The sequence below is a fragment of the Felis catus genome, chromosome F2, assembly GCF_018350175.1.
Source record: "Felis catus isolate Fca126 chromosome F2, F.catus_Fca126_mat1.0, whole genome shotgun sequence".
Taxonomy (NCBI): Eukaryota; Metazoa; Chordata; class Mammalia; order Carnivora; family Felidae; genus Felis; species Felis catus.
The window spans coordinates 17288693-17316521 of NC_058385.1; the positions used below are offsets into that span (position 1 = coordinate 17288693).

Here is a 27829-nt window from a genome sequence, read left to right on the forward strand (position 1 = left end):
CGCCTCCCAAGCCTCTTTCCTTATCTTAGCCCTTGGCTCTCTCCCTTCCCCCTTCCCCCTTCCCTCCGCCTGCATCGCGCACTTCCTTGCTTGGGGTCAGGCACCCCAGGCTCCCCCTCCTTTATTTATTTAGGGCCTCGAGGCTGCATCCAGTTTACAGCTGCGCTGCGGTCCACCGCCTCCTAAAGCCCGGGGCGGAGCTGAGTGAGCATTAGCCCCGCCCTCAGTTGTGGGCGGGGCCGGCGGCCGAGAAGGTTCCGTTTATTTGTGTGGGCGGGGCCTCCTGCGGGGGGCGGAACTAGGAGGTCGGGCCAAGGCGGGGAGGGTAGCTGGCCCAGCTGGGGGCGAGAAGCGCGGCGCCGAGGCTCGTTGATTGTGGCGCAGCTGTGGTGGCGTTTCCCACTCGCTATGCGTCGGGCGAGGATCTCCGAAGGTAAGTATGGGGAAGGGTCTGGGCGTAGCGAGAGCCAGGTGGAGGTACCCCCGCGGGCGCGTTTGAGCCAGGTGTTGTTTGGAACCGCCCCTGTGCTACTTCCGTGCGTAGTAGGAGCGCGTGGTACGAGTGGGCGGCCTCCTGGCGTGAACCCCCAGAGGGAGAGGCGCAGGTCTGTCTCTAGTTTTGCAGCACTTGTTCACGGCATTAGCTCCAGGACAGAAAGCATTTGCGTTGCTCTACACACCTCCTCCCCAAATCTCGAGAGACCTCAGGTACTGAGGTTTTTGTGTTCTTTAAAATGCGTTTCTAGTTCGTGGTTCACGACTCGAGGAGAAAGTCGATAGTGAACTTGTAGTGTAGCTTTATTTTGACTTCATGTTAGTCAGTTTGCAAGAACTGTAAGAGTGCGACTGGTAATGGGACTGTTATTTAAACAAGAGCTCCAGGGTTTACATAGGCAGCGTATTGTGGAGGTTATTGTGGAGTATTTGAAGCTAGAATGCCTGAGTTTGAATCTACCTGTTAATTGTGAAAAGTTGGGCAGGTTGCCTAATTCCTCTATGACTTTGTTTCTGCATACATAAAATGAGGATAATGATAGTTCCGTCCTTATAGGATTGTTATGAGATTAAATCAGTTAATACTTAGTTCCACCTGGCGCATAGCCCACAATAACGTTGGCTGTTTTCTTTATTATTCATTCAGATGGGCTTTAATCTAACAAAGCCGTCAACACCGGAAAACCTTTCCGCAGAGTTGTTGATAGAAATGCTTGCAGATTCCTTTGGAATTTCAAAGGCTGAATCCCACCATAAGGTCTCATTATTTTTCTCATTTACCAGAGATGTGATCATCCACCTGGTTTCAAATCTAATCCACTCTCAAATGATAAAGAAGCCTTAAGAGTCTTGAAGGCTGTTCTTAAACGGGGATGAGAAAAGGCAGCACTTGCAGAGTGTAGCCTCATTTTAAACACCAAGCTCTGGCAGGTTTGTTTAAAAGAAGGTCGTATCCCTTTTACACAGAACTGACAAGTTGTGTTACTTGGGACGGGTGCTTATTTGTACTATTATTGGAAAAGGAGGTAAACCAGAGTACCCAAATATATAAATAAACTAAACATCATAGGAACCATAACTAGCCACCTAGAATCTCAGATCGAAAGGAATGTGAAAAATCACAACAGCTGCCCTTTACAGATAAAGATGAGGCCCCAGGACCCAGAATCAATAAAAGGCATAGCTTAGACTAGAATTCAGCTCTTCTGAACAATAAATTATAAAATCAAAGAATGATACTACTTCTGGTTTCGATAATTACACTATTTTTATTTTTGACAGTTTTATGGTGCTGTGAATGGTTTTCCTCTCTGTAGCATCCTCCTTGGTAGCTTAATTGCATGATTCATAATCATTCTTTAGCACCTTTGATTTAAATCTCAAGTCTCAAAGTTGCTACATCAATGATTGCTTTGAGAACAAGATGATTGTCTTCCTAAGCTTTGTATAAACATGTTCTAACAGTGCTTTGGTTTTGTTGTTTTAAAATGTAGTCTTTTTCTCCCATGTAGGGAACATAAACAGCCAGTATAAACAAATTGACCTACTAGGCAGTTTGTTATCACTGTGTTACTGGTGAAGTTTTCTTGATTGGGTAGGATAGAGTCAGGAAGTGGAACACTGAACGCTAGCCCAAGAAAATAGGACTGGGTCACCAAAGAGATATACTGCAATTGCTGCTGACTTCAAAAGCATCATAGGGTGACTGTTTGAAGATACTGGTGTTTACTTGCTGACTCCTCTCAGGCTTCTTGCGTAGTTCACTCCCTTACCTCTAGGTATTTGTTTAGATGTCACACTCTCAGTAAGACCCTCCTAATTAAAATTCCATACAACCCTGTTCTTCCTGTAATATATATTTATCTCTTTATTTACTTGTTCATTATCTCTTGTCTGCCATTAGAGGGTAAGTTCCATGAGGGCTGGGGTACTTGCCGGTTGCATTCACTGCTGTGTCTTAGGTCCCTGGAAACAGTGCCTGGCACCAGAAGGTGTTAGATGTGTGCATCTGATGCAGACATTTTCAGCTAAGGCTAGTAATTACTTAAGCCAATTCACTGTCATTTTGCCCTGCTCTCCCCTCCACCTAATTCTAGATATTTCTAGGAAACAACTTAGGAATAAAACCTTGTTACGTAGGAATAAAACCTTGAGGCAGTGTTAATGCCTCCTTCTACCTGGCATTCCACATGCAAATAGCAATTGACTAATTTGTCCTGTCAATTTTTTGCAAACTTGCCATTCTTATTGTTGCCAAACCCCTCTTTCTTCAAGCCCTCCTCTATTTCATTCCATTTTCTACACCTATAGCTTTTCAGGTTCCCTTTTCAAATACCTTTACATCTTCATCTAGAGAATTAAATCCAGAGTGAGAAGCCTGGCATTCAGAGTTCTCTTTGTGATCTCAAATGCACTTTTCTAGCCTCTGTCTCCTGTATGCAAGAAAAGTGATTTCTAATTTATGCTTGTAAATATGAAAATAAAATAAGGCTTTAATGATAATGCCCTGTAAAAGCACAAAGTGAATGTTGCTTCTTGACTGTTTCTCTTTCTGTTTTTATGGAGTGAGTCTTTCCCTGCAAGGAGGCAGGAATTCAGACAAATGGGACGAATAGCTATTCCCTATTTGTTGTGAGGACTTTGGCTGCCCTTTCTGCTTTGAGTGCCCAGCCTTCAGGTTCTTCCTTCACCACCACCCCAGAAACCTAGATAAGTTCAGTTGGAAGTGGTTTTATTCTTCCTCTGAATTCTAGAAGCTTTTATACATTTTTTTAAGTTTATTTAATTTTAGAGAGAGTGCACGCGCACGTGCGCTCAAGTGGGGAGGAGCAGAGAGACAGAAAGAGAAAGAGAATCCTAAGCAGGCCCCGTGCCGTGAACACAGAGCCTGATGCTGGTCTATCTCATGAAGCAGGAGATAATGACCTGAGCCGAAAACAAGAATTGATGCTTAACTGACTGAGCCACCCAAGTGCCCCTAGAATCTTTTCATACTTTGAGAGAATTTATCACAGTCTACTTTGAATTGTAATTCTTTGGGCATTTATCTTTTTCTTTTTTGCTACATACAAGCTCCTGGAGGACAAGAATCATACACAAATTCTAGTTCCTTTTTTTAAGAAAAAATAAGACACTCGCTTCTTTGTTTCTTTAAATAAAGATGAACTTAAAGTTCTATTTTATAGGTCTTTAAATCATTAAATATTGAGCTTCAGTCACTTCTACAGTATGAGTAATTAAGAAAGAAGGCAGGGTGAAATTTAGTACTACATAAAAAGATCCAAATGAAGATAATATCTGGATTCATAAGGGAAGAGCTGTAGGGAGAACAGCATATCCAACACCCACATAGCTGGACAGGCAGAAGTTTAAAAAGATACACAAACTCACTCAGGAAACCATTAGGACAAGACACACTTTATGGAGCAACATCAGCTTTGGATTTTTCTTGTGGGGAATTACTTCTAAGCTTTGTTTTGTTTTTGCATCTCTGTGCACAAATAATACTGTCTCCCTGCTTTGTTTTCTGTGCTGGATAAGACTGAACATTTGCTCTTCCTCTTTCTGGTCTGAAAGTAGTTACCTTCTTTCCTTTCATTGTTTAATAAAATGTTCATACTTTTTTCTTATTTTCCTGGTATATGGAGATGACACATGCCAGAAGCTTTTTGTTCTTCAGAGAAAGGTGATAGATATATAACTTGAATTTATCTACTGTTAGAAGCTTTTGGTTTTATTTGATATCAGCATGTGGTTTAGTATATTTTGTTTCATTTTATTACAGACATATCCTTGCACATACTCCAGTTGCGTGAATGCTTTTATTTTACTTGTGACTTTTTCTCCTAAATTAAAACTTGTCTCTCTAAAGTCTACAGACATTTCTGAAATTTAATTTTTTCTCTTATTGCCTCTCAAACCTCAACTGGAGTTTACCCATTGTAGGGCATGCATTAGCCTAACTTACTTTTTTTGTTGATTTTGAGTACTTTTAGGTACTCAACTAAATTTATTTTACCACTCCTAGGATGAAGCTGTGGTTTCTGTTGGTAGGAAAGAGTTGGTAGGGAAAATACATGTATAAGTCACAATTTTTTAAATGTTAGAACTTTAAGGTAAAATGTTGCTTATGTTTTTACTAATAAATAGCTAATATAAGGTCAGGATTTAAAGGTAATGTGTGACAATTTATTGTTTAAGTGGTACTGTGATTTAAATATCTTTCAATTTTGATTCTAAGTTTTGTCCTTTGGGAAATTTCTTATGTGCTAACCAGTAAAGTTTTACTGTCAGAAAAAGAATCTTGAAACCAAATATTTGCTTTGGAGTAAGGTTTCCTTTATCATACTGTATAAGCATCTGTGTTTATCCTGAGTTTTCCTTATTTTTAAAAAGCCTGGTTAAGGGTGCTTATCAGATAGGACCTTTCATACAAATAGTAAAAGTTGTGGCAGAGCCTAATTACATATCTCTAGCACATGGTTAACACTTTGTGTCTGTTAAATAAATAAATCTGTGCTTTTCAGGAGGATTTTGTTAAGATACTGTAGCATATTAGTATATTTAATAATGGAATTGATCTAAGGATGCCTGGGTAGCTCAGTTGGTTAAGCATCCAGTTCTTGATTTCACCTCAGGTCATGATCTCAGTTTGTGGGTTCAGGCCCCGCATTGGGCTCAGTGCTGATGGTGTGGAACCTGCTTGGGATTCTCTCTCTCTCTCCCTCTCTGTCTGCTTGCTCTCTCTCAAAATACACCTAAAAATTTTTTTTAAAAAAATGGAATTGATCTAGTAAAGAGGGAGAAATTGATGATTCAGGAGACTGATTTAGGGATGATGATCTGTTGGTTACTTTGAAGATCTCGCACACTTTAGCATATTGGAATTTTTACAAACTCCCTCCACCTGTTTGTTGAAAGAATAAATTAAATGTGTATCAATAAGTGTGTAGCAGTACATAAGTCACAATAGCTACACTCTGGTCATAGAGATTCTCAATAAATAACATGCAGTCTTAGATGATTACAAATGCTAAAATGGAAAGAACCAGGATGATGACAAGATTGCTTTGGGAAAGGAACACTGTAGTTAGGGTGGTCTTGAAGGCTTGTTGCAGGAAGTGGCATTGGAACAAAGACCTCATTGGAAAGAGGGGACACAGGTACAAGAGATGAGGTGGGAGAGTGCTCTGTGTGTGAGAACTAGGAAGTGGGCTGTTCCTACGGGAGCCTAGTAAGTGGTGGGTTAGGAGGCACTGGTGGGATGCCGCTGAAGAGGTAGGAAAAGGTTAGACCATTCAGGTGCTTATAGGCTGATAGCGATAATTCAGAGTTTGGATTCTAAGAGCAGAGGGAAGCAATGGAAAGGGTTTAAGCAATGGGATGAAATTATCAGGTTTATAGGGATTAAGAAAATGACCCTGCCTACTGCAGGAATGAATAATGGATTGCAGGGGGTTAGAGAAGAAGTGGATATGTCAGGTTGGAGGTTCTCTAAAGATACTATGAAATGCGATATTGATTGTTGTCTTTTTGGGGAGGGGGTGGTAGTTGTTTTGTTTTTGGTTCCTCCTCAGTTCTCCCAATTTCCCCAGCCAGAACAAGGCTTCCTAGGGCCTGCAGTATTTTACCACTGCTAGTTCTGTATAAAATTCCACGTTTGTTTTCTCGTGCCTCATATAATCATCCATCCACCCATCACTCTGCCAGTGATCACAGTTGTCCAGGAATCATCCTTGGAAGTGTTCTGTATTCCCATCTCCTTGGAAGATACATTGGGAATGTGCCTTCCAATGGAAAAGCTTGGGAATCCAGGAAGAGGGCAGGTGTTCTGGCAATGGGGAGCCCAAGACAGTGACTTGAGGAGCCTGAGAAAGAGCAGAGCATTGCAGTTGCATTTAACATCCCTACCCTGTCAGTTCTGGAACCAGTGGAGGGACATGTTATCAGTTGGAGCAAATTTAGGACCTTCTTCCTTATCCTGGCAGCTTTGAGTCTAGTACTGGAGAACAGGACTGTCAGCTGTTACTTTTACCTCATTCAGTCCTTTTTTAAACTATCTGTATTAAATGAGCTAGTTTCAGAGAACCAACAGACTCCTGTAACTTTTGTCAAGGTTTTTGGATACTGCTGTCAAGGTGTTGGTCACAGATTATTTTTCTGTATTGTGTCCCAACATTGAATACTCTACACATATTTTATTTCTAATTCTTTTATCACTTTTTAAAATCACTTTTATCTATCAAGAAACAATAAATAGAAGGTACCTCAAATAAGAAATGTGATAAACTTTGGAAAAACTAGGACTGCTTTGTGATTATAGAGTGAGGGAAAAATCAAATGAGGGTGGAGTGGGAACTAGAGGAAGGATATATTAGGAAGGAAAACAGGAAAAGTTGTAACTGATTCATCATGTTGATATGTGTAGGGAGAATGTTACTATGCATCTTCCATTGGCACATCCTATTAGATTTTTAATCTGTTCTGCAGTGAATTTAATTTATAAATGTGACAAAGATGTGCTTTGTTTCTTTTGGATGTGTTTGGAGCTAGTATTCTGAGAGGCAGAAATAAACAGATACAGATTATGTACTATTACAGTAGGCTTTCAGTAAAGTAACTAATTAGGAGTAAGAATTTCCTAAGGTCCTTTTAATGTGGTTTAAAATGAAACCCAACTTTCTTGGCCTGTCTTCTCAAGAATTATGTCTTCTCAAGAATTATGTCTTCTCAGGAATAATTCTTGCCACCACTCCCATGCGATTCCTTTTCATATTCTCTGGGTCAGTCCCCATTTTCCAAACCAATCCCTATGTATATGGATTTTGTTTTGTCTCTTCCTTTGTCAGTTCCCTCCTTTGGAAACCTTGTTTCCAAACACCCACCACCCAGTCCTTGTCCCCCTGCTGGAGGAAATTTGTAGCTCTTCCAGGTCTGATTCCTGCCATTTGAAATGGGATTGTTCTTAATTTCCCTTTATGACTTGGTGTGAATCACTGAACTCCTCTCTACCGTATTAGTTAAGAGTGGTTACTGATACTTATAAATATATCTATCTCATAACTTGGGTAGGGTCTACTAGTCAGTACCCAACAGTATCTGTGATGTGTGAAAGAAACAGGGTTAAGAACTTTTCTGCTTAGGGGTACCTGGGTAGCTCAGTCAGTTAAGCATCCGACTTTGGCTCAGGTCATGATCTCGTGGTTGGTGAGTTTGAGCCCCACATCTGACTTTCTGCTGTCAGCACAGAGCCTGCTTTGGATCATCTGTCTCTCCCCTGCTTGCACACACGTGCACACTTGTGCACGCACTTGGTCTCAAGAATAAACACTTAAAAAACAGAACTTCTCTGCTTAAATTTAGAGGTAAAAGCAGAAGAATCTTTGGATTTTCTCTAAAACATTTTTTTTTGGCTGTCTGAAACAAAGTTGGACAAGATCCAGGACAGTAATTGCATAAAATGGACAAAAAGATGGGCATGATGATGAAGGAAAAAATGCTTTAAAAAAAGCTTAACTAATGTTAACTATACTGGAATTGAAGTAAAAGGCTTATTTTTTTTAAAAAAGCCTGTCTATTTTAAGTAGTATTTGTCAACAAAGTTTTATGATGTTCAATGAATTTGGGCAGTTTTCTCTCATGGTGTTTCATCCATATTTCTACTTTTTACAGCCCCCCCCCCCCCCAAATGAAATCTATTCGTGCTTAAAAAAAGAAACAACCTTCCCTTTCTCTTCAAAAAACCATATCTTGTGATAGCATCCTTTCTTGTGTCATCCTTACTTCATAATTTAGCCCACGATTGTCTTTGTGATGGGGCCAATACTCAGAACCTGCTCCGTACCACACTGGTAGTTATTGACGTTCTGATGTTTTAAGAAGATGGGCCACTCCTGACACAGTGCTCCACAAACCTGACCCCTCCTGGTGGCAGAATCAGAAAACTGCTTTTCCTATGCCAAGGCTTTCTTTCTGTAACCTGAGAGCTGATGGACACTTGGTATTTTCCTCTCTTCAACCCATATCTCCAAAGGTAAATTAGAAGAAGGGAATGCCTGCAATAGTACTATAAGAAATTGAGAGTGTGTGCACACCAGGCTCTGAGGTCAGAGCTATGTTCACCTTACAGTGCTGCCATCCAGAGTTGTGTGAGGATGTGGACCTCAGAGCCTAGGTTCCTTCGTCTGTAAAATGGAGATGAAGATACTTGCCTCATGGGCTTCTTTGAGGAGAACGTGATGGGTTAGATGTGAGCACTTAAAATAGTGCCTGGCATTAGTACTCAGTATATACTAGTGTCTTCACCTCCACATTATTGATATCTTGGGCTAGATAACTTTTGTCCTGTGCATTGTAGGATGTTTAGCATCATCCTTGATGTGTAGCCACTAGCAACCCCCCAAGTTGTGACAACCGAGGATATCCCCAGACATTGCCCTGTCTCCCCCTGAGGAGAACCACTATATAAGTATAATAATTTACTAGCTGTTAGATTACCTTTGCAAAACACTGTCCCTCTTAAAGTCTGGCTGGTCCCCAAAAGTTCTTTTCTCATCTGACCACTTCTTTTTGTCATGTTGGACTTGTCTGAGTTTGTCATGTTGGGCTTGTCATCACTGGATGAAGATTAAGGTTAGTTCTTCCATTCTGGGTTAGTATCTGAATTTAGGCTCATTAGAACCACATGATCTAGCCTTAGGCCAGCCAGCTGCCCTTGGGAACCAATCTACAAGACTTTATTGTGACTCTGCAGCAGAGTGAAGGCAGATTCTTTTCCTATTCTTCTTTTGAAAAGCTTAACATACATATCTATGAACCTCCCCCCAAATTCCAAGTTTTATTCCCACATGAACAACATAGCTTTTTGTTCTATTCTTTTTAGTTGTGGGGGTTCTTATATCAGTCATCTTCTCATTTTGTTTTATTTGCCTGCCTGGCCATAAGATGATTTTGCAGAATTTTAATTGCTTCAGTTTCACAGAATAGACATAGATTTAATGTTAAGTAATAGCAGGGTTGCTTTTTCATAGTTTCATTCCTGACCTCTTAAGAATAAGTTTATGAGCCTTCTTCATTGATCTCCAGAGGACTCTTTAGAGCATATATGTGTTAGATAGAGGTAGTGTGGTATAATGGGTAAAAGTCCTGAAGTTCAAATCCTGGCTCCACCACCTGGGGCAGGTTACCTCCTCCCTTTATGCTTTGGTTTCTCCTTGATTTTCCTGTCAGTAAAGCTTTTGTGAGCTGACTTGTAATAAGCTTAGCCACTGAATATTAAATATTGTGAGGTTACTAGATTGATTTAGCTTGAAGGGAAGGAACACCTTACTTAAGGTGAGGCAGTGTGGTATAGCAAACAAGTATATACAGGTTTTGGAGGTAGTCAAATTTGGACTTGAATCCTAGCCCATTAACTCGATAGTAGCTTGGGCAAGTGATTTCTTTCTTCTTGTTATTTGCGGAGGGAGGGGCAGGGAAATGATTTAATCTCATTTTTTTCTTCACAGCAGCATTTTCATTTCCCAGTATATGATTTTAGCTCCCTTTTTCCAGAGAAAATTGAGGCAGACAAGGGTGATTTCTTTCAAACTTCTACTCCCATACCTGCCTGGATTTATTTTTAGTTAGGCTGAGAATATATGGCAGTCTGCATCTGTGTCCCTTGTCTGTGCTTGCATGGTGTACCAGGCATACATGTAACATCACTCTATCACCCTTAGCCAACTATTGAAATTTTTATATTGCTTATCATTCTTTCCCATGAGGTAAGTTCTTTGCAGGTAGGATTTTCTCTTTGTCTTTTTATTACTTAATGCATAATGAGTGCTTAATAAGTGTCTGTTGAACAAAGGAATAAAAACTTATTTTAAACAAATTGCTGTGTATTAGATCCAATTTATTGACTACTACACAGAGCTAGGTCTTTTACACTTATCTCGAATTCTTAAAACAACCGTATGAAGTAGCTGTTGCTAGCCTCATTTTCTAGATTGGGAAACTAGGGCTCAGATAATTTAATCTTGTCCAAGGACTTGAGATAGAGAATTACAGCATTTCATCCACATAAGAGTTGTAGTCACAGGAGAGAAGATCATCTCTCAGGAGTTTTTGGCCTTAGAGAGAGGAACACAGTAGCTATCAAACTGCAGTCTGCTCAGGAGGGAGCAAGATGAGCAAATACATGTCATTATCCCCCTTTGCCTACTCCATACCTTGCCAGTGCCTCTCTGGATGAAGTCAACCACAGCTAGAGGCGAAGGGAGCCTATAAGGTGCAGGCTATAGAGGTCTTTGTCCTGGAGCATGGAGCTCGGTGGAGATGGGTCTGAAAAGACAAATCAAGAATAACCAGCAGAGTCCTCCCTTTCTGTCCCTTAGTAGTCCCTCTTATACTTTGGGCATAACACTCTTGTTCCTGACTCAGGGGAAACCCAAAGTCCTGTCACTCACTGCATCCAGTTCATTCATACTCCCACCTAAACCACTGCTAGTGTTCATAGAAGGGAGCAGAGAAGAAAACTAAAATAAAACAAAAGTACTATAGTCTCTGCATCTGTAGCTAGTTTTTTGGCTCAAGTTGGTAGCTAGTATATCCCCTACCCTCTTGCAACATGTTAGCTGGTCATAGTTGTTTACTGGTAGGGCACCCCAAACCTTCATTCCCACAGGATCCAAGTCTGTAGTAGTGTCATTTATTTTTTTAAAAATTTTTTTGTCAACGTTTTTTGATTTATTTTTGGGACAGAGAGAGACAGAGCATGAACAGGAGAGGGGCAGAGAGAGAGGGAGACACAGAATCGGAAACAGGCTCCAGGCTCCGAGCCATCAGCCCAGAGCCCGACGCGGGGCTCGAACTCACGGACCGCGAGATCGTGACCTGGCTGAAGTCGGACGCTTAACCGACTGCGCCACCCAGGCGCCCCTGTAGTAGTGTCATTTAAAAAAAAAATTTTTTTTTAAATGTTTATTCACTTTTGAGAGAGTGCTAGAGCGCATGAGTGGGTGAGGGGCAGAGAGAGGGAGACACAGAACTTGAAGCAGGCTCCAGGCTCTGAGCTCTCAGCCAGAGCCCAGTGCGGGGCTCGAACCCACGAACCATGGATCATAACCTGAGCCGAAGTCGGATGCTCAACTGAGTGAGCCACCCAGGTGCCCCTGTAGTAGTGTCATCTTTATTGAGTTGCCAACAGTTTCCCATTGACTAGTACTGTTGGACATGGCCCACTGAATCTCCTCAATTCAGACGTCATTCTCCTCCCCACACTATAATGGCATCCAAGTTTCCTCCTGGAAATTCAGATCAGTCACTTTACTTGGAGAGTAACCACTCTCTTATTAGGTTGGGTGGCTTAATAAGCCACAAATGGCTAGTGGGTAGGCTTAGCTTTCAATTTAATAGGGCTAGACTATTCCTTGGTGAAAGCGTTCTTCCCAAACCCAAGGTTGCAATGGAAAGCAAAAATTCCTTAGAGATAACGCTGAGCGGAGCCATTCTTAGTTCCTGACCCGCATATTTTGGCTGTGTGAGAGATAGAACCATATGTTGGCTCTGGGTATGGCACATATACCATATCCAGCCCCAGTGTCATAGGGTGTTTGCTCACAGGTGCTAGAGCTGAGCCTTCTGTAGCCATTCCACTGCTCTTTCAAGCAGCTGCTTCTAAGTGAAGAGATACATGGTAAAAAGAGCACGTTCTATGGCTCTGAGCCTATTGTTATACTTCCTGGCTCTAAATGTGTGCCTTGGTCTGACGTGATGTTGTATAGGATTTTATGACAGTGAATAAGGCCTGCTGTAACCAAGGATGGTGCATCTGGTCAGAAGCATTTCAGGCCAGGAAGGCAACTCGGGCTTCTGTGAGGACAGATGTTGTCCCATGTGGCTGTCTGTTCCCCCTGTGGGATTGTGCCATAGTGGGGATCAGTGTTGGTTTTAGCTGTTGAGGTTGGGCACTCAGCACGGACAGAAGCTAGATCATTATCAGTGCAAGGAAGGCCATATTGTTGAGCCCCTCTATGCCCTTTTATCTGTATGGGGGCAGGAGGTACATGGGAAATGTCTGTAACTTCCCCTCAATTTTGCTATGAGCCTTAAACTGGTCTGAAAAATAGTGTTAATAAAATATATAATAGAAGAAAATTTAATGTCTTGGGAGGGAATGTGGTATAGTGTCGTGTTAAATCACAGATTCTGGAGTGAGGCATTACTTCAAATTCTGATTCCACCAACTTCCTGCTCATGACTTCAAGCAATTACTTAACTTCATTATATGTCTGTTTGTTCACTTATGAGAGTGACCATAGTATCTTCCACAGTTACTGTGAAGATTATATGTTAGCCCAGTCCTTGGCATATAGTAATAATCATCACTATTATTGGTATTAAAATATAAAGTTTAGGGGCACCTGGGTGGCTCAGTTGGTTGGGCAGACGACTTCAGTTTAGGTCATGATCTCATGGTCTGTGGGTTTGAGCCCCACATCAGGCTCTGTGCTGACAGCTCAGAGCCTGGAGCCTGCTTCAGATTTTGTGTCTCCCTCTCTCTCTTCTCCCCCACCCATTGTGTTCTCTCTATTAAAAATAAAAATTAAGAAAAAAATTTTTTAAATATAAAGTTTAAAAAGTTTGTAGAGCAGTATGTTCCATGATTTTAACACACACAGGCACACATGTACACAGTAATACAGATATATGGGTGTGAGAAGTCTGTACATATGTTTATAGGCACATAGAAAAAAAAGGAATATATGCAAAATAATAATTGGTTGTACATGTCTGTTGTGTACTAAGATGATGTATATTTTTCTTTGTGCTTTTCTATACATTTCTATTTTTATGATTATTTTTGTATTCAAATGTCAAGTTGTTATGAATTATAAAGTGACTCAAGAAGGTAATTTGGCCAAATTTCATCACATAAAAACATAGTTTTTAGTCTAGGGTTAGTCAATCCTTGTTGATGAAATCAGGGGGTATACCACTATCAGCCTATATGGTATTTTTGGGAACTGAGGGTGCATTCAGTCAGGTACCATTGCAGTTCTGATACTAGGTTTATATTGATGATGGTGGATCTCAAGGTCAACAAAATGAAGTATATTGTCATGGAGCCATGCAAAGACAGTGCCCAAAGACTGAACCTGAGTACTCCAGAAACTGAGTGACACTGATAGGACATCATTCAGGAACCTTCTGTATTTAAGCATCAAAAGCAAGCAAAGAAGCTTAAGCCATGATTCACAGCACCAAAATGTGTGAATTGCTTCCGAAAGAGTGATTTCATTTTCTCAGATATCTGCACTTCTTCAGAATTTCTGATCCCATGGAGTTCAGGTCAGGTCACAGTGGAAAAGAAGTCCAACTTTTCTTTGAGGTCTAATAGATTGATTGTCTCAGGATGCTCATGAATTCCTAGAAGTCTTAGATCTGAGTTGGGTAAATACCTTTAACAACTTTCTGCTACTCAGTTGTCTTAGCTGGTTAAAGTCTAACTTTCACAGTCAACTTCCACTCCTTCCAAGTAACCCATAAATTGTCAAAGGTCGAAGGTATTAGAATAAAGAAATCCTACCTTGTCTACTTTGTCATGGGTCCATTGAGCAAGCAATGGGTGATTGAGAAAGAGGCTGATTGATATCCATAGGACTTGTCATATTACCATCTGATTATTGAGAGTCTATAGTGGGCTTTTATGTAGGACACAAATATTTTCATATTCTGTGCTATATTGAAAGGTTCATTCAGACATCCACAAACCTCTCCCCCTTTTCAAACTTTAAAAATTTTTATTAAAGGGACACCTGGGTGGTTTAGTCAGTTAAAGCTTCCAGCTCTTGGTTTCGGCTCAGGTCATGATCTCATGGTTCATGAGATTGAGCCCCATGTCAGGTTCTGTGCTTCAGCAATGGAGCCTGCTTGGGATTCTCTCTCTCCTTTTTTCTCTGCTTCTCTTTCTCTCTCTCAAAATAAATATTTTGAAAAATTTTATTAAAAAAAAGATGAAACGAACATTTGGGAATATACTCTCCCCTTTAAAAAATTTTTTTAAATGTTTATTTATTTTTGAGAGATAGAGACAGAACAAGAGCAGCAGTGGGGCAGAGAGAGAGGGAGACACAGAATCTGAAGCAGGCTCCAGGCTCTGAACTGTCAGCACAGAGTGTGATGCGGGGCTCAAACCACAGACTGCAAGATCATGACCTGAGCTGAAGTCAGACGCCTAACCGACTGAGCCACCCAGGCACCCCTATACTCTCCCCTTTAAAAAAATTTTGAATCTTACTCTTTCTAACTCTTTCACCAGCAAGCCATCCATTAGCTACTGGCCACAAGTCAGCATAAATATGTACCTTTGGCATACATTTCCCCTGACGTCACGTATACTGCTGAGAATTCTGCCCAATGGGAATATTTCCCTTTTGGGGACCATAAAAGACCATATGGTCTTTTTGGACCATGGGCTACATTATCTCATTTCTGGTCAGGGCTAGCACACCATGCATGTCCATTCATAAGTGGGTATGTCTTTTCCCTCCTCTGCTAACTGGTTGTAGGATGAACCCCATGAGCATGTGTTGAGAGAGCCAACAAGGGTTGGAGAATACTGTTCATGATGGGCTGTTCTTGTTATATAGTCTCTTGGTTTCCCATGGGCAGGTATACAGTCTTTACCTGAGCCTGGTAGCAAGCCAGGAACCAAATGGACAAAAGTTACTGACAGTACCTTAAAGAGTCTATAGCTCTTACACTTCTCTGGATTCTTGTTAGAGGCTCCTTACCCCATCCCTGTCTGCTGTGTCATTTTGTAGTACTAGTGGGTGTGCTAAGGCATAGCCCCAAGAGTTAGGGCAGCTTTTCTTGCTGAAGAGCCTTCTTTGGGATCAAGCCCCAGTAAAAACTGGCAGTCTCATGGGTTACCCAGTATAAAGGTCAGAGCAGCATTTCCAAATAGGAAACTCACCAGTTGTTTTATCTGTTTCTTAGTGGATATAGTGCCAAGTGTAGCAATGTCTCACTTTACATGGGATATCCTGCCTCAGACCTCTGGAACCATAGAAACCGTCAATGTGATCTTTGAGCTTTCATGGGGTTTATAACTTCATCCTCTGGTTTTTACATGTGTCTTACAAAGGCATCCTGAGTGTTTGCTGCTTGTTGTTCACCAGATCCAGTTAACAGTGCCATCAATGTGATAGACTAGTGTGGTGATCTGTGGGATATTGAGATGATCAGGGTCCTTCCAGACTATATTATGACAGTGCAGAAATAGCCCTCAGTTAAAACATTGAAGGTGTACTGTTGTTTCTGGCACTTGATAGCGAATTGCATCATATTGTCCTTACTGATGATGATAGAAAAGAAAACATTTGCCAAGTCCATATTTATTTGCCGGATATCAGGGGTTATTCTCATTTTCTCCAGCAAGAAGTATTACATTTAGAAGTGCAGTCATGATTGGCCTCACCATCTGATTAAATTTATACTAATCTGTTGTCATGTTCCAAGATCTTTCTGGCTTTGGTACAGGTAAACAGGCAAGTTAAATGGAGATATGATAGGAATCAACGCCTCTGTATCCTTCAAGTTTTTTGATAGTAGTACTGATTCCTGAACTTCTCCCATGGATGTGGTAGAGCTTTGGGTTTACTTTCATAGTGGGGACAGAGGGAAGAGTTCCAAGGGCTTCTTCATGGCCCTTTCTTCGTAATATCTTTTATGACGTGGGATGGGAACCAATATGGGAACTTGGCCAGTTAGTAAGTATATCCGTTTGTAGAAAAATTTTAGGACTAGGGAAATAACCACAAAATGGGCCTGTGGTCCCATTGTACCCACCATGAGATACAAGGGTTGACTTCATCACACATTTCTTTTCTGGAATGAGATAGGTGCTCTGACTGGTGGGCCATGTTTTGGGTGTTTAAGGTTTAGTGTCAGTTTAGAGCTAGTGTCTAGTAACCTTTGGAAGAACTACACATTTCTCCTTCCCCAGTGGGCAGTCACCCTTGTGAATGGCTGTGGGTCCCTCTTAAGGAATGTCTGCAGAAACATTGATGGGATACAGTTATGGCCATGTATAGGTTCACAGTAATCTTATATATTTAGTTCTCCTTGGTCTGGTATGCTTCGAATGTACTCCCATTATGTGCTCCTCAGACGCTTGCTAATAAAAATTTTTGAGATCTGCAAATTTTTCAGTATAAAGGCAGTAGGCTTTGAACTTCTTTCTGTACTCTTTTGGGATCTAACTCCTGTTAGCATGCAACAAGAGGTGATAGGAATAGGTAGTGAGAATTGGCATCCTACTTAATTGTCTACTATGCATGCACATTTATATGTCCCCTGTACCTCATATGAAACAACTTATCCTGCTTCCCAGCTCTTTCCCCCTTATCTATTCCTGATGCCACTTAATGTCTTATCTTTTTTTTTTTTAATGTTTATTCATTTTTGAGAGAGAGAGACCAAGTGTGAGTGGGGCAGGGGCAGAGAGGGAGGGAGACACAGAATCCGAAGCAAGCTCCAGGCTCTGAGCTGTCAGCACAGAGCCCGATGCTGGGCTCAAACTCACAGACTGTGAGATCATGACCTGAGCTGAAGTCGGACACTCAACTGAGTCACCCAGGTGCCCCAACTTAATGTCATATCTTAACGGTCCCTTCCAAAGGGAAGACCGGAGGCATGATGTTCTCCTGTAGTTCTCCTGTAGACCATGGACAGTAAGGCACAAACAGACATTCAAACTTGTACATAATACAATACCAGGAGGACCCACACTCCCGGTGTCCCACATTCTCAAGGGACAGGTGTGGAAAGCATAGCACTGTAATTTTCACCTTTTTGTCACTTCTCCTGCAGCTGGAGAATGGGCTGATGTGGGTCTGTCAGGTTAATCTGCCTTAGAAGAGCTGAGGTTCCACCTGCTCTGATTCTTTAGCCGTAGAGTGCTGGGCCTACAGGGCAAGACTGCTCAGGTGGCTGCCCTGGTCTAATGGGGGCGCTGAAGAAGCTGGCTGCTTTTATGGGGCACTCTGAGCTTAGGAGGTGGCAGTTACATTTCTGTTTTCTGACTACTAATTCAACTACATATAAATCCTTCTTGACTGCATTTCCAGCATCAAATCTAGCCAAGCAGGTTTTTAGTCACCTCAAAGGAAGTACCCTTATAATCAGTTAAAATTCACCCTACCCGAATATTCAATGCCTATTGATAGATATTTGAAATCATTAGTTGAATATAATTTACTTACAATTATTAGATCTGTCAGAGTGACTTCCTAAAATTAATCACCAGGGAAACTGCCAGACTAACTCTTTAAAGAGAATTATTTGGTGTCAGTGGAGAGTATGGGCTGCTGCGTTTAGCAAAAGTTACATCAGTTTAACATCTCGAGCCCTTTGTCCTTGGGTGGAATGATATTAACATAATTGTATTTATTCTACATGAAGATCTGTAATGTCTCTGACCAGAGGTCCAGCGCGTAAGAATTATCCATTTATTATAATGCAGCACAACACAGTGGTTAAGAGTCAAGACTCTGGAGCCACGTAGCCTGGGTTCAAATCCTGGATGGGTGATTTATATAACGCCTTCAGGTCTAAATTGTCTCTCACTTGTAAAACAGGAGTAAATAGTTATCTATACTGTATAAATATACTATATATAATAAATAGTTGCATACTAACTATATATCTACTATATATGTGTGTGTATATGCACACACTGTGTGTGTATATATATATATTTATATTTATATATATATATATTTACTTACCTACCTACTATAGGTACTATATATACCTACTGTATACCTACTACATATAAGTGTATATATATACCTATTATAGGTATATATATTTCCATATACATACCTATATAGGTATGCAATAGGTATATAGGTATACCTATATAGGTATATATAGGTATGTATACTGTAGGTATATACTATAGGTATATAGGTTGGCTCAGTTGGAAAAGCATGTGCCTCTTGATATTGGGGTCTTGGGTTTGAGCCCCACATTGCACGTAGCGATTACTTAAAATAAAAACACACTTTTTAAAAACACTGCTCTAGGTCTGCCTGGGTGGCTCAGTCGGTTAAGTGTCTGACTTCAGCTAAGGTCATGAGCCTGAACCTGCTTTGGATTCTTTGTCTCCCTGTCTGCCCCTCCCCTGCTTGCACACGCACGCGCTCTCTCTCAAAAATAAACAAACATTAAACAAAAAATTAAAAACCCTGCTCTAAATCAAAGTAGAGACCTTTTAGGTGAAAGTTGCTCTCAGTCCCATGAACTGTGGTGTACAAGCTTTTAGAATTTAGCAGTAAGGAAGGTAGATGGGATGCACATGTTTGATTTTGGTTTAGCTATTCATAGGCCTGAGATCCTAAATCTCTAACCTGGACTGAAACTTACAATCAAATATAAATTCTTGTCAGAATAAGCATAAAATGGTTGCTATGAATAAGGAATGATGGTATTTTAAAATTATTTTGCTAATCTTTTTTCTTTGTTTTTTTCTGCTGGCTAAGGTTGCATGATGGAATTTGAATATTACCTCAAGAGGTTTTATGCTTTGGATTAGCTAACAGTGTTTGTCCTCTGCTGACTATTTCTCGGACTCATTTTTTGGTGTCCATTTGAGGCAATAAACCCAAAGGGATTATACCATGGACTACAAGGAAAGCTGCCCCAGTGTAAGCATTCCCAGCTCAGATGAACACAGAGAGAAAAAGAAGAGGTTTACTGTAAGTATATAATATAAAGCATATGGGGGAAAATTGAATATAGAGAGTATTTCCATTTCTGCTTTTGTTCTTCCTTAACCTGGAATGTCCTCCCCATGTTTCCACATGTCCAGATTTTACTTATCTTTCAAATGAGGTATCCTCCCCAGTCTTCCCTGTGTACTATAAGGGAATACAGTTACCTTTTCAGATTTTTGCCTGTTTACCTATCCCCTTGGAAAAGCTTATGAAACTCTGATAGATCCTCTCACCAGAAAATGTGCAGACACAAGGATCTACAAACATGCACGTAATTTTGCATGCAGTCAGGAGGTTAATGGACTCCAGAAGTCACTAGTCTTGTGTTAAGAACTACTGTCTCAACAAAACAAAACAAAACAAACATGGTTTTGAAATTTCCATAGTGTCTTTCTTGACATTTATATTTTCTACCTCAATTTTTTAAAATTTTAATCCAGTATTTTATCTTTTGTTTACTTTAAAAGCAAAGTCCATTTCTAATTTTACTTTTGACCACTGTAATAATACTATGGAATTATAAAGAATAAGAACAGTGAGTGTTTGCTGAATCATTATATCAGTGACTATTATTGGAGAATAGCCATTTTTCTAATTAGTGTAATGACACATACAGTATTTAGTTCCAGTAGCCCTGTTAGTGTGTATGTCCAGAGATCTCCTGCCCGCCTCCCCCTGAAATAATACCATTTATCTTGTTTATAACTGATCCTTATAACTGATTCCTTGTAAGCCCCACCCACTGAGTAGTATGAAAAAATTCATTTAACCCAGTTCTGTTTAACACTTAGTTTGAGCTAAAATTTAAGCAGTTCTTTTAAGTTAAAATGCTCAGGCTGTCTTCATTCTGCTCTCTCTCTCCCATATGAACACACACTTCTCCAACTTGACGTCATGGTTTATGAGTGGAGAGGTGTCCCCTTTCACAGTATTTAAGTCAGTGACTGATCTCATGGTAGCCTGCTGAAGGCTCTTATATTCTTGTCATCCCTCTAGATCTTTGCTGTTCCAAATATACAGTGACTGGTCTGGCAAGCAGCCAGCTGTGGTTGACCTGATCCAGGTCTGGGCATTTTCTTGGCATCCATTGCTGTCATCTGTAGTCAGCCAACTTATTTGTGATCTATTCTTTGTTGGCTTGGCCAGAGTGGTGGAGATTTACTGCCAGTTCACCTTCTCCTTGTCTCTTGATGGCTGTAGAGCCCACTGAGGCTCTGCTATGCCTTTCACTGCTCTTTTGATTCAAGTGATCTACCTTGGCCTCTGACTCGGGGGTCAGTCACCTGGCTCCTGCCAGGTGCATCCTATGACAAATGACTTGCAACTCAGAATTCCTGTCACATTCCTGTCACTGAGGAGTTAAACTAAACCCTTTGGTCTGACAAATCCAGTCTCCCTTCTTAACTAGGTGGGGCTGGGGCCCCCAAATGATACTTCTCTCCCAAAGTCCCAGACGAGGAGCTGGAAATAGCTTCTGTCCTCTCTTCTCCTTTTTTAATAAACATACCTCCACACCCTGCACCAAAGCCCAGAGTAGAGATTGCAGTGTGTGTCTGGCCATTTGCCTCTGCTCAGTCTCTGTTGCAGCAATATCTTAAGCATTGTGCATTCCACAGTCTTATAAGCAAGTTTTAGAAGTATCTTGCTGATGGTAAACAAGAAGTCAGTATACCTTTGGTACAATAGTGGAATGTGTGAAAGTTTGTTTTTTCTTCTCCTTATTTTTACTTTTGAGCATTCTCTCCTTCAAGGGCATAACCTCCCTGTCAAGTTTGATGGAAGTTCATATATATCAAATATAGGCATTGAGTTATCTCAGGTCCATTTACTTTTTCACGGTAGAGGTATTTCCAGAGCACCTATGTGACTCAGCCAGTTGAGGATCTGACTCTTGATTTAGGCTCAGGTCATGATCAGGGGCTTGGAGTCGAGCCCCATGTTGGTTTTCATGCTGACTGTGAAACTTTGCTTGAGGTTCTTCCCCCCTCTCCCCCCCATAACATCACTCCCTTGTGTAGGCACTCACTCACCCTTTTCTAAAATAAAATTAAAAAAATTATATGCTGTACAACTACTTCAGCCTAGAAGCTATGTGTGGGTTCTAGTCTTGGTTATACTTGGGTAACCATGGGAAGCCACCTTACCACACTAGGAAGCCAGCATAAGTAATTCAAGAAGCTTGCAATCATCTAAACCTAAATTTCTGATCCTTTGGTAGCAGTCCTACTTCCAGTCCAATCTGATCCTAAATGCTCTATGAGATGAATCTGTAGTTAAGTCTTAGAAACATGGTGCAGCTTCACTGGCACCTTGACCAGGTTCTTTATTCTCTACTTCCGCATTCTCTCCTTATGAACAGTTATCATTTCACAAACAAACAAATCTTACATCCAGCAGCTTCCTCTAAGAGAACTTGATGCCTTTTGGTTAAGACCAGAAGAGCCATGTTACCATCCATCATCACATGTGGCTCATGTAGGGGCCTGGATCCTCTTTTTCTCTTAGCCTATACGTAATACATCACTTACTCAGGTGACTGATACCAGTGACTTTGTTTCACCTTTCAGGTGAGGCCTTATCCTCTCCTATGGAGGAATGTGGCTTTACATTCTGGGACACCTCTCACTGTGGCTTGTTAAGGTGACCGTATCTCACACAGTGCTATAGAGTTCATATGTTGTAATCACATGCAGTATCAGAGAAGTGCTTTTCTCACAGTATTTTCTCTAACTATGAACTTGTGAATGTAGCTTCCAATCTTTTGGGAAAGGATAGTTTATACATATTTGTATGCCTATCTTCTAAAATAAACCTGGTTTACTCTAAGTTGTCTAATAGACTGTGGACAACTATTGTAAACCCAAAAGCAACTCCTATCTCTGTAATTCATACCCCAAGTCATACATTAGTGAGCCTTTCCTCAAATGCCTGGATTCTTGTTATTTTTCTCCTTTGAATGACACAAGATCTCTGGGGTCCCAAACCGTTGTCTCTATGTTACTATGATACTGTGAGAGTATCTGTGGGATGCATTATAAGAATCAATTCTGTGTTATAATTGTTGATGATTTGATACTGGTTCTGGTACATGAAGGGTTAGAAGATTTAAATTTTAGTCACATAAGTCTATGAATTTGGGCAAGTTATTTGACTTTTTTGGGACATAATTTCCTTACGTATATACTAGGGGTTATAATATTTGTTCTGCTTACTTCATAGCATTGTTGACTATGGTTATATGAAATTATGTGTATGTGAAATTATTAAACATATGTAAGACGATAGTAAATACGAAGGTAAATTTCTAGTTTGAAAAATACTGTGTACAAGACGATCTGGAAGGAGCAGAACTAATCATTGAGTCTTTACTATGTGCCAGGCGTCACTTTTGAAAATACTTTATAATTTCAGGATAATGGTTACTGCTAGGGAAGAAGAGAGGAAAGTGGAATCAATTGAATCTATAATATTAGAAAAGTTGGGGGGGAAATCTGAAACAAGAATGGCAAAATGTTAGAATTCAGAAGTTCTAAATGAGTTCACAGGTGTTCACTGTGTTATTGTCTGAAACTATGGAAATATTTCATAACATTTAAAAAATAAAATATCAAAAAGATGAAGTAAGTCTTTCAGCTGGTATACTTGTGTATTTTGGAGAATTGTGTATAAACATGAATGTCTAATATCAGTTCCATGAGTATGAAAACAAGTTATTTGCCTGTTAAATAGCTAATGGGTTTTTTTTTGCAGTCAAGTTTTGTTATGCTATTTTTTATTTCCACAGGTTTATAAAGTTTTGGTCTCAGTGGGCAGGAGTGAGTGGTTTGTCTTCAGGAGATATGCAGAGTTTGATAAACTTTACAATACTGTAAGTAAATGTCAGTCTTAATGATTTTTATTTAAAACAAGACATCTGAGGGGCATCTTGACTGGCTCAGTCAGAAGAACATGTGACTCTTGATCTCAGGGTCGTGAGTTTGAGCCCTGCCTTGGGTGTAAATTACTTAAACAAAGCTTAAAAAATTAAAATAAAAAATAGAACATCTGAGAAAACTTGCAAATAAGAGAGATTTATTTGAGTGATTAAATAATATTCAGATAGAGAAGCAGAAAAGGGTATGAGATTCTTCAAAAGCATCCAAACCTTGGAATTCCTACAAAGAAGGGTAGAGAGAGGATTGTTGAGAAATTCCAAATAAACTGTTGAAGATAGGGAAACTAGATCCAGCTTAAAATACATCTTAATGTCAGAATATTAGAAATAAATTCTGGGCATGTGGGTAGCTTAATTGGTTAAGTGTCTGACTCTTGATTGGCTCGGGTCATGATCTCATGGTTCATGAGATCGACCCCTGCGTTAGGCTCTGTGCTGACAATGAGGAACCTGCTTGAGATTCTGTCTCTCCCTTGTTCTCTTGCTCTCTCAAAATACATAAACTTAAAAAAAAAAAAAAAAAAAGAATTTCTTTTACTACCTCTCTAATAACTGTTAATCATCTTGTTATTTCTGGTTAAATTGCCTAGCTATTAGATTTAGGTCTGAAAGTTTGTCATAAGCTTACCCTCCTTCCATAGTTTCATTCTTGGTTTAGGGATAAGTCTTCGGTTCCAGATTTTAAGTAGCTAATACAATTAAAATGTATATGGACTTTCATAAGTTCTGACAGTAGGGTGGGGGGTAGGGAGTGTGGGAGCATTAGCTATTTAAATAACTAAAACCTGTATATTCAAAATTCAAATATTAAATACTATTTTTAATCCAGTGTTTTTGTAATTACAAATACTCCCTAAAGTAGGAAGCAAGAGCACCATGTCATTTTAACATATCAGGCCAGATCTATGCAGGGACCAGTGTTTGTAGAGTGTGTTGCCTTTAGTCATACATACCTTGGAGGCCAAAGAATACCACCTGAGTTGGTCATTATAGACCCCAGATTATAAAGACAGCTCTGGATTCCAGTTTTTGCTTCAGTTAAGAAAAAAAGAAATTCTTCAAATCCCAAATTTAATTTTTTTCTGGCCTAAGAATAAAAAGGAGTTTCCTTCTGTATTTAATAAGTGGTAGATTACCAGGCATCCTTCAGAAAAAATTGTTTCATATTTAAGGTAATTTTTTTCAATTTTCTTAACCCTGTCTCTTGATTTTAAAAATAGGGTTAAATAGATACATAAGTCTGTAACTCACCATTTGTAAGATACTTTATTATTACTTTTAAAAATTTATTTATTTTGAGAGAGAGAGACAGGCAGAGAACTAGTGGGGGGAGGGGCAGAGAGAAAGGAGGACAGAGAATTCGAACCTGGCTCTATGCTGACAACAGAGAGCCCGATATGGGGCTTGAATTCACAAACCGTGAGATCATGACCTGAGCCAAAGTCCACTGAACCACCCAGGCGCCCCTGGTAAGATACTTACAGGGGAAGTTAAGTGTGTCTCAGTTAAGAGATAAATTACTTCCTAAATGGGCCAGAATGAACCAAACGTCGTCTAGCTGTACAACATCTCATGTTCTGTTAAGTCATGATATTTAGGCTTTTCATTCATCTCTATTTAGCATTTCACTATATTTCTTCCAAATAATATTCAAATGCTTTGCTAGTTAAAATTGAACTTTTAAAATAATACTTCAGTATTTTTAAATGGTATTTTTTCCAATGTAAAATTAATATATATTCTAGAAAATCTGGAATATGGAGGAAAATACATATTTAAGCTTAAAAATCACCTAAGGGGTACCTGGGTGGCTCAGTGAGTTAAGGGTCTGACTTCAGCTCAGGTCGTGATCTATTGTATGGTTCACGAGTTTGAGGCCCGCATCAGCCTCTGTGCTGACAGCTTAGAGCCTGGAGCCTGCTTTGGAGTCTGTGTTTCCCTCGCTCCCTGCCCCTCCCCCACTCACGTTCTGTCTCTCTTTCTCCCTCTAAAAAAATTTTTTTTAATCACCTAAAACATATTGCTACTCAGGGATAACTGTAGTGTTTTTACTGTGCTTTTTTCTTTAATTTTTCTATAATACATACGTAACTGAACTTTGTATATATATTTTTAAAGTGCTTAATCAAAGGATATTGAGACAGCGTTTTTTACTTTAGAGACAAAATAATAGCCAAAAAGAGTTTCTGCATGAAGATCTTTTCTGCAATGTTGAGTGATTTAAAAAAAAAAAAAAAAAAGTTGATATTGGAGGCTGGGTGAGGGTTGAATTGCCAGTTCTAGTTGAAATTCTTGGATACCATTATATACATGATCAGCATTTTTTGAGAATTGTACAGATTTGACCGTTGCTATTATGATGGTAACATAACACACACACACACACACACACATACACACAGAGATGGTTTATATAAACTTCTTAGAGAAATAAGGTCAAATTTTGTTTAGTGAACTACTAATAACTGAAAATCTGAGATTTCTTTCTGTATTTTGATTAAAAGATTATATGGGCCAGAATTAGCTTCTAAATGTGTTTGCTTCTGTAGAACTATTCATAAGAAGGAGGAATGTCAGGGATGTCACCTAACAGCTCAGCAGTGTGGAGATCTGCATGAGTAAAAAGCCATCCTAATGTCATGATGGTTTCATGATTTAAGTAGCCAGAGATTAATTAAGTAGAGTGTTAATATTTGAGTATCTTTCAGTATAAAGGTAAAGTAGGACAGTGTGTTTGGGGCACCTTCCCCCCCCCCCCCCGCCATGATCACTTTCATTCTTTTTCCATCATACACCTCATCTTAAGCTTTTTGCAGAAAATTTTCCTTAATATATAGTTGAGTTTTTATCCTTCCCCCTCATTTTTCCTGCATTTCTCTTCCTTTTTTCTTTTTTTCTTATTTCCCCCATTTTCTCTGTCTCTCTGTTTTTCTGTAACTCCTCTAATTCTGCCTCCTGTGGTGACAGGCAAAGCAAAGAACAGGGGAATGGTACCAGTTGTGTTCTTTGAAACCACGGAAGTGAGGTTAAACCTGGCCTGGGTTACCCTAAGTTTGAAAACACAGATTCTTTCCTTGTGCTCCTTTTAGAATAAAAGAAAAAACAAAAAGTAAAATACCCAATTTGTAAACATTTTGATCATATAAATGTATTTTTATGAGTGTAGTTTGCATTTAAAATTTTTGTTGTAGAAATTGTTGAACACATACAGAAGTAGAATAATACTACAAACACAGAAAATAATATAACGTACCATCCAGCTACAGCAGTTACAGATACACGGCCATTCTGGTTTTATCTCTGTCCCTAGCCTGTCCTCTGTAATTTTGAAGCAAATTTAAGACTTCGTATCATTTCATCTGTAAATATTTTTGTATTCATCTCTGAAAAGATCTTTAAAAAATAGGGTACTATTATCACATCTGAGTATAATTAACAATAACATCTTAATATCAAATATTCAGTCAGTGCTTATATGACTGGTTGATAAATCTATAAAGTGTCTTTTGGTGACTAAGTTTCCCTGTCCGCCTCTCTTTTCTTTCCTTCATGATTTTTCATTGAAAAAGCAGGGTCAATTGTCTACAAATTTTTCAGTCTGGATTGTGCTGACAGCATACTCATGGTGTAGAGTGATTAATACATTCTTCTATTCTTTGTATTTCCTGACAGTTGGTAGTTAGGGATGTAGTTTATGTGTGTGTGTGTGTGGGTTTTTTTGACGTCAAACTTAAAAATGAGTGTTAATCCACATTTATGACTTTACTGCCCCGCATTTAATGTCTCCAGGGCCAAGTTCTTTGGGGATAAGCAAATCTGATAAACAAATGTATTAAAATATGAATAAGGGGAAGGCTAGAGCAGAAGATATTGAAAGCAAAATTCATCAGGTTTCTTAGAAAACAATTGTCAGTAGCATGTTCATATAGAAAGAACACAAAGGTCACAACTTCTCTTGAGGCAATAAACAGTGAGTAACATGTATTCAAAGCTTATACTCCAGGTTTTTGTCTAAGCACTTAACCTAAATGATTTCCTTTAAGGCTCTCAACAGATGTGTAAGGTAAGTGCTAAAATCATCTCCATTTTACAGACAAGAAAACTGAAGCACAGAAATGTTAAGTAACTTATCCAGGGTCACAAAGATACTAAATGTTCTCTTGGGACAAAATAGGATGATTAGTCAGACTAATGGTATTTTATTGGTATAATTTAATATTGTATATTTGATCATTATATACTTTAAAAGTATGTCTTATTGATGGAATTTCTTGAAAATCAGATTGTAATTTGTTTTGGTACATGTATAACTAGAAGACTTAGAAAATTAAGTTCATATAATGTTATTTTTTAAAATTCTAGTTAAAGAAACAATTTCCTGCTATGGCCCTGAAGATTCCTGCCAAGAGAATATTTGGTGATAACTTTGACCCAGGTAAGCAATAACTTTACAGACCTGCCGTAAGTGATGGTTGAAGTTTGAAGAAGTAGTTAATGTGTTTGTTGTGCTATATAGTAGTACAAGTCTTCACAAAGCTATTTGATCTCATGTTCTATGAAAATAATAGCTCAGGAAGGTGCTCTCTGTGTACCAGGCATTGTTTTAAACACTTAACATGCTTTAATTGATTCAGTG

The 27829-nt window shown here is 39.5% G+C and overlaps 1 protein-coding gene across 2 annotated transcripts in view; it reads left to right on the top strand.

Moving 5' to 3' along the window:
* Positions 1 to 277: 277 nt before the first annotated feature.
* Positions 278 to 27829, top strand: part of SGK3 (serum/glucocorticoid regulated kinase family member 3) — an 84120-nt gene continuing 56568 nt past the window's right edge. Inside the window, exons 1-4 of one of the 2 annotated variants that reach the window (XM_011291369.3) lie at positions 278 to 433; positions 19026 to 19241; positions 23044 to 23127; positions 27556 to 27628. In XM_011291369.3, coding sequence (XP_011289671.1) covers positions 19164 to 19241; positions 23044 to 23127; positions 27556 to 27628 — 235 coding nt within the window. In that variant the 5' untranslated portion in view covers positions 278 to 433; positions 19026 to 19163. Of the gene's footprint in view, positions 434 to 509; positions 709 to 19025; positions 19242 to 23043; positions 23128 to 27555; positions 27629 to 27829 lie in introns of those variants that run through there. The other variant, XM_045049549.1, reaches the window with a different exon arrangement.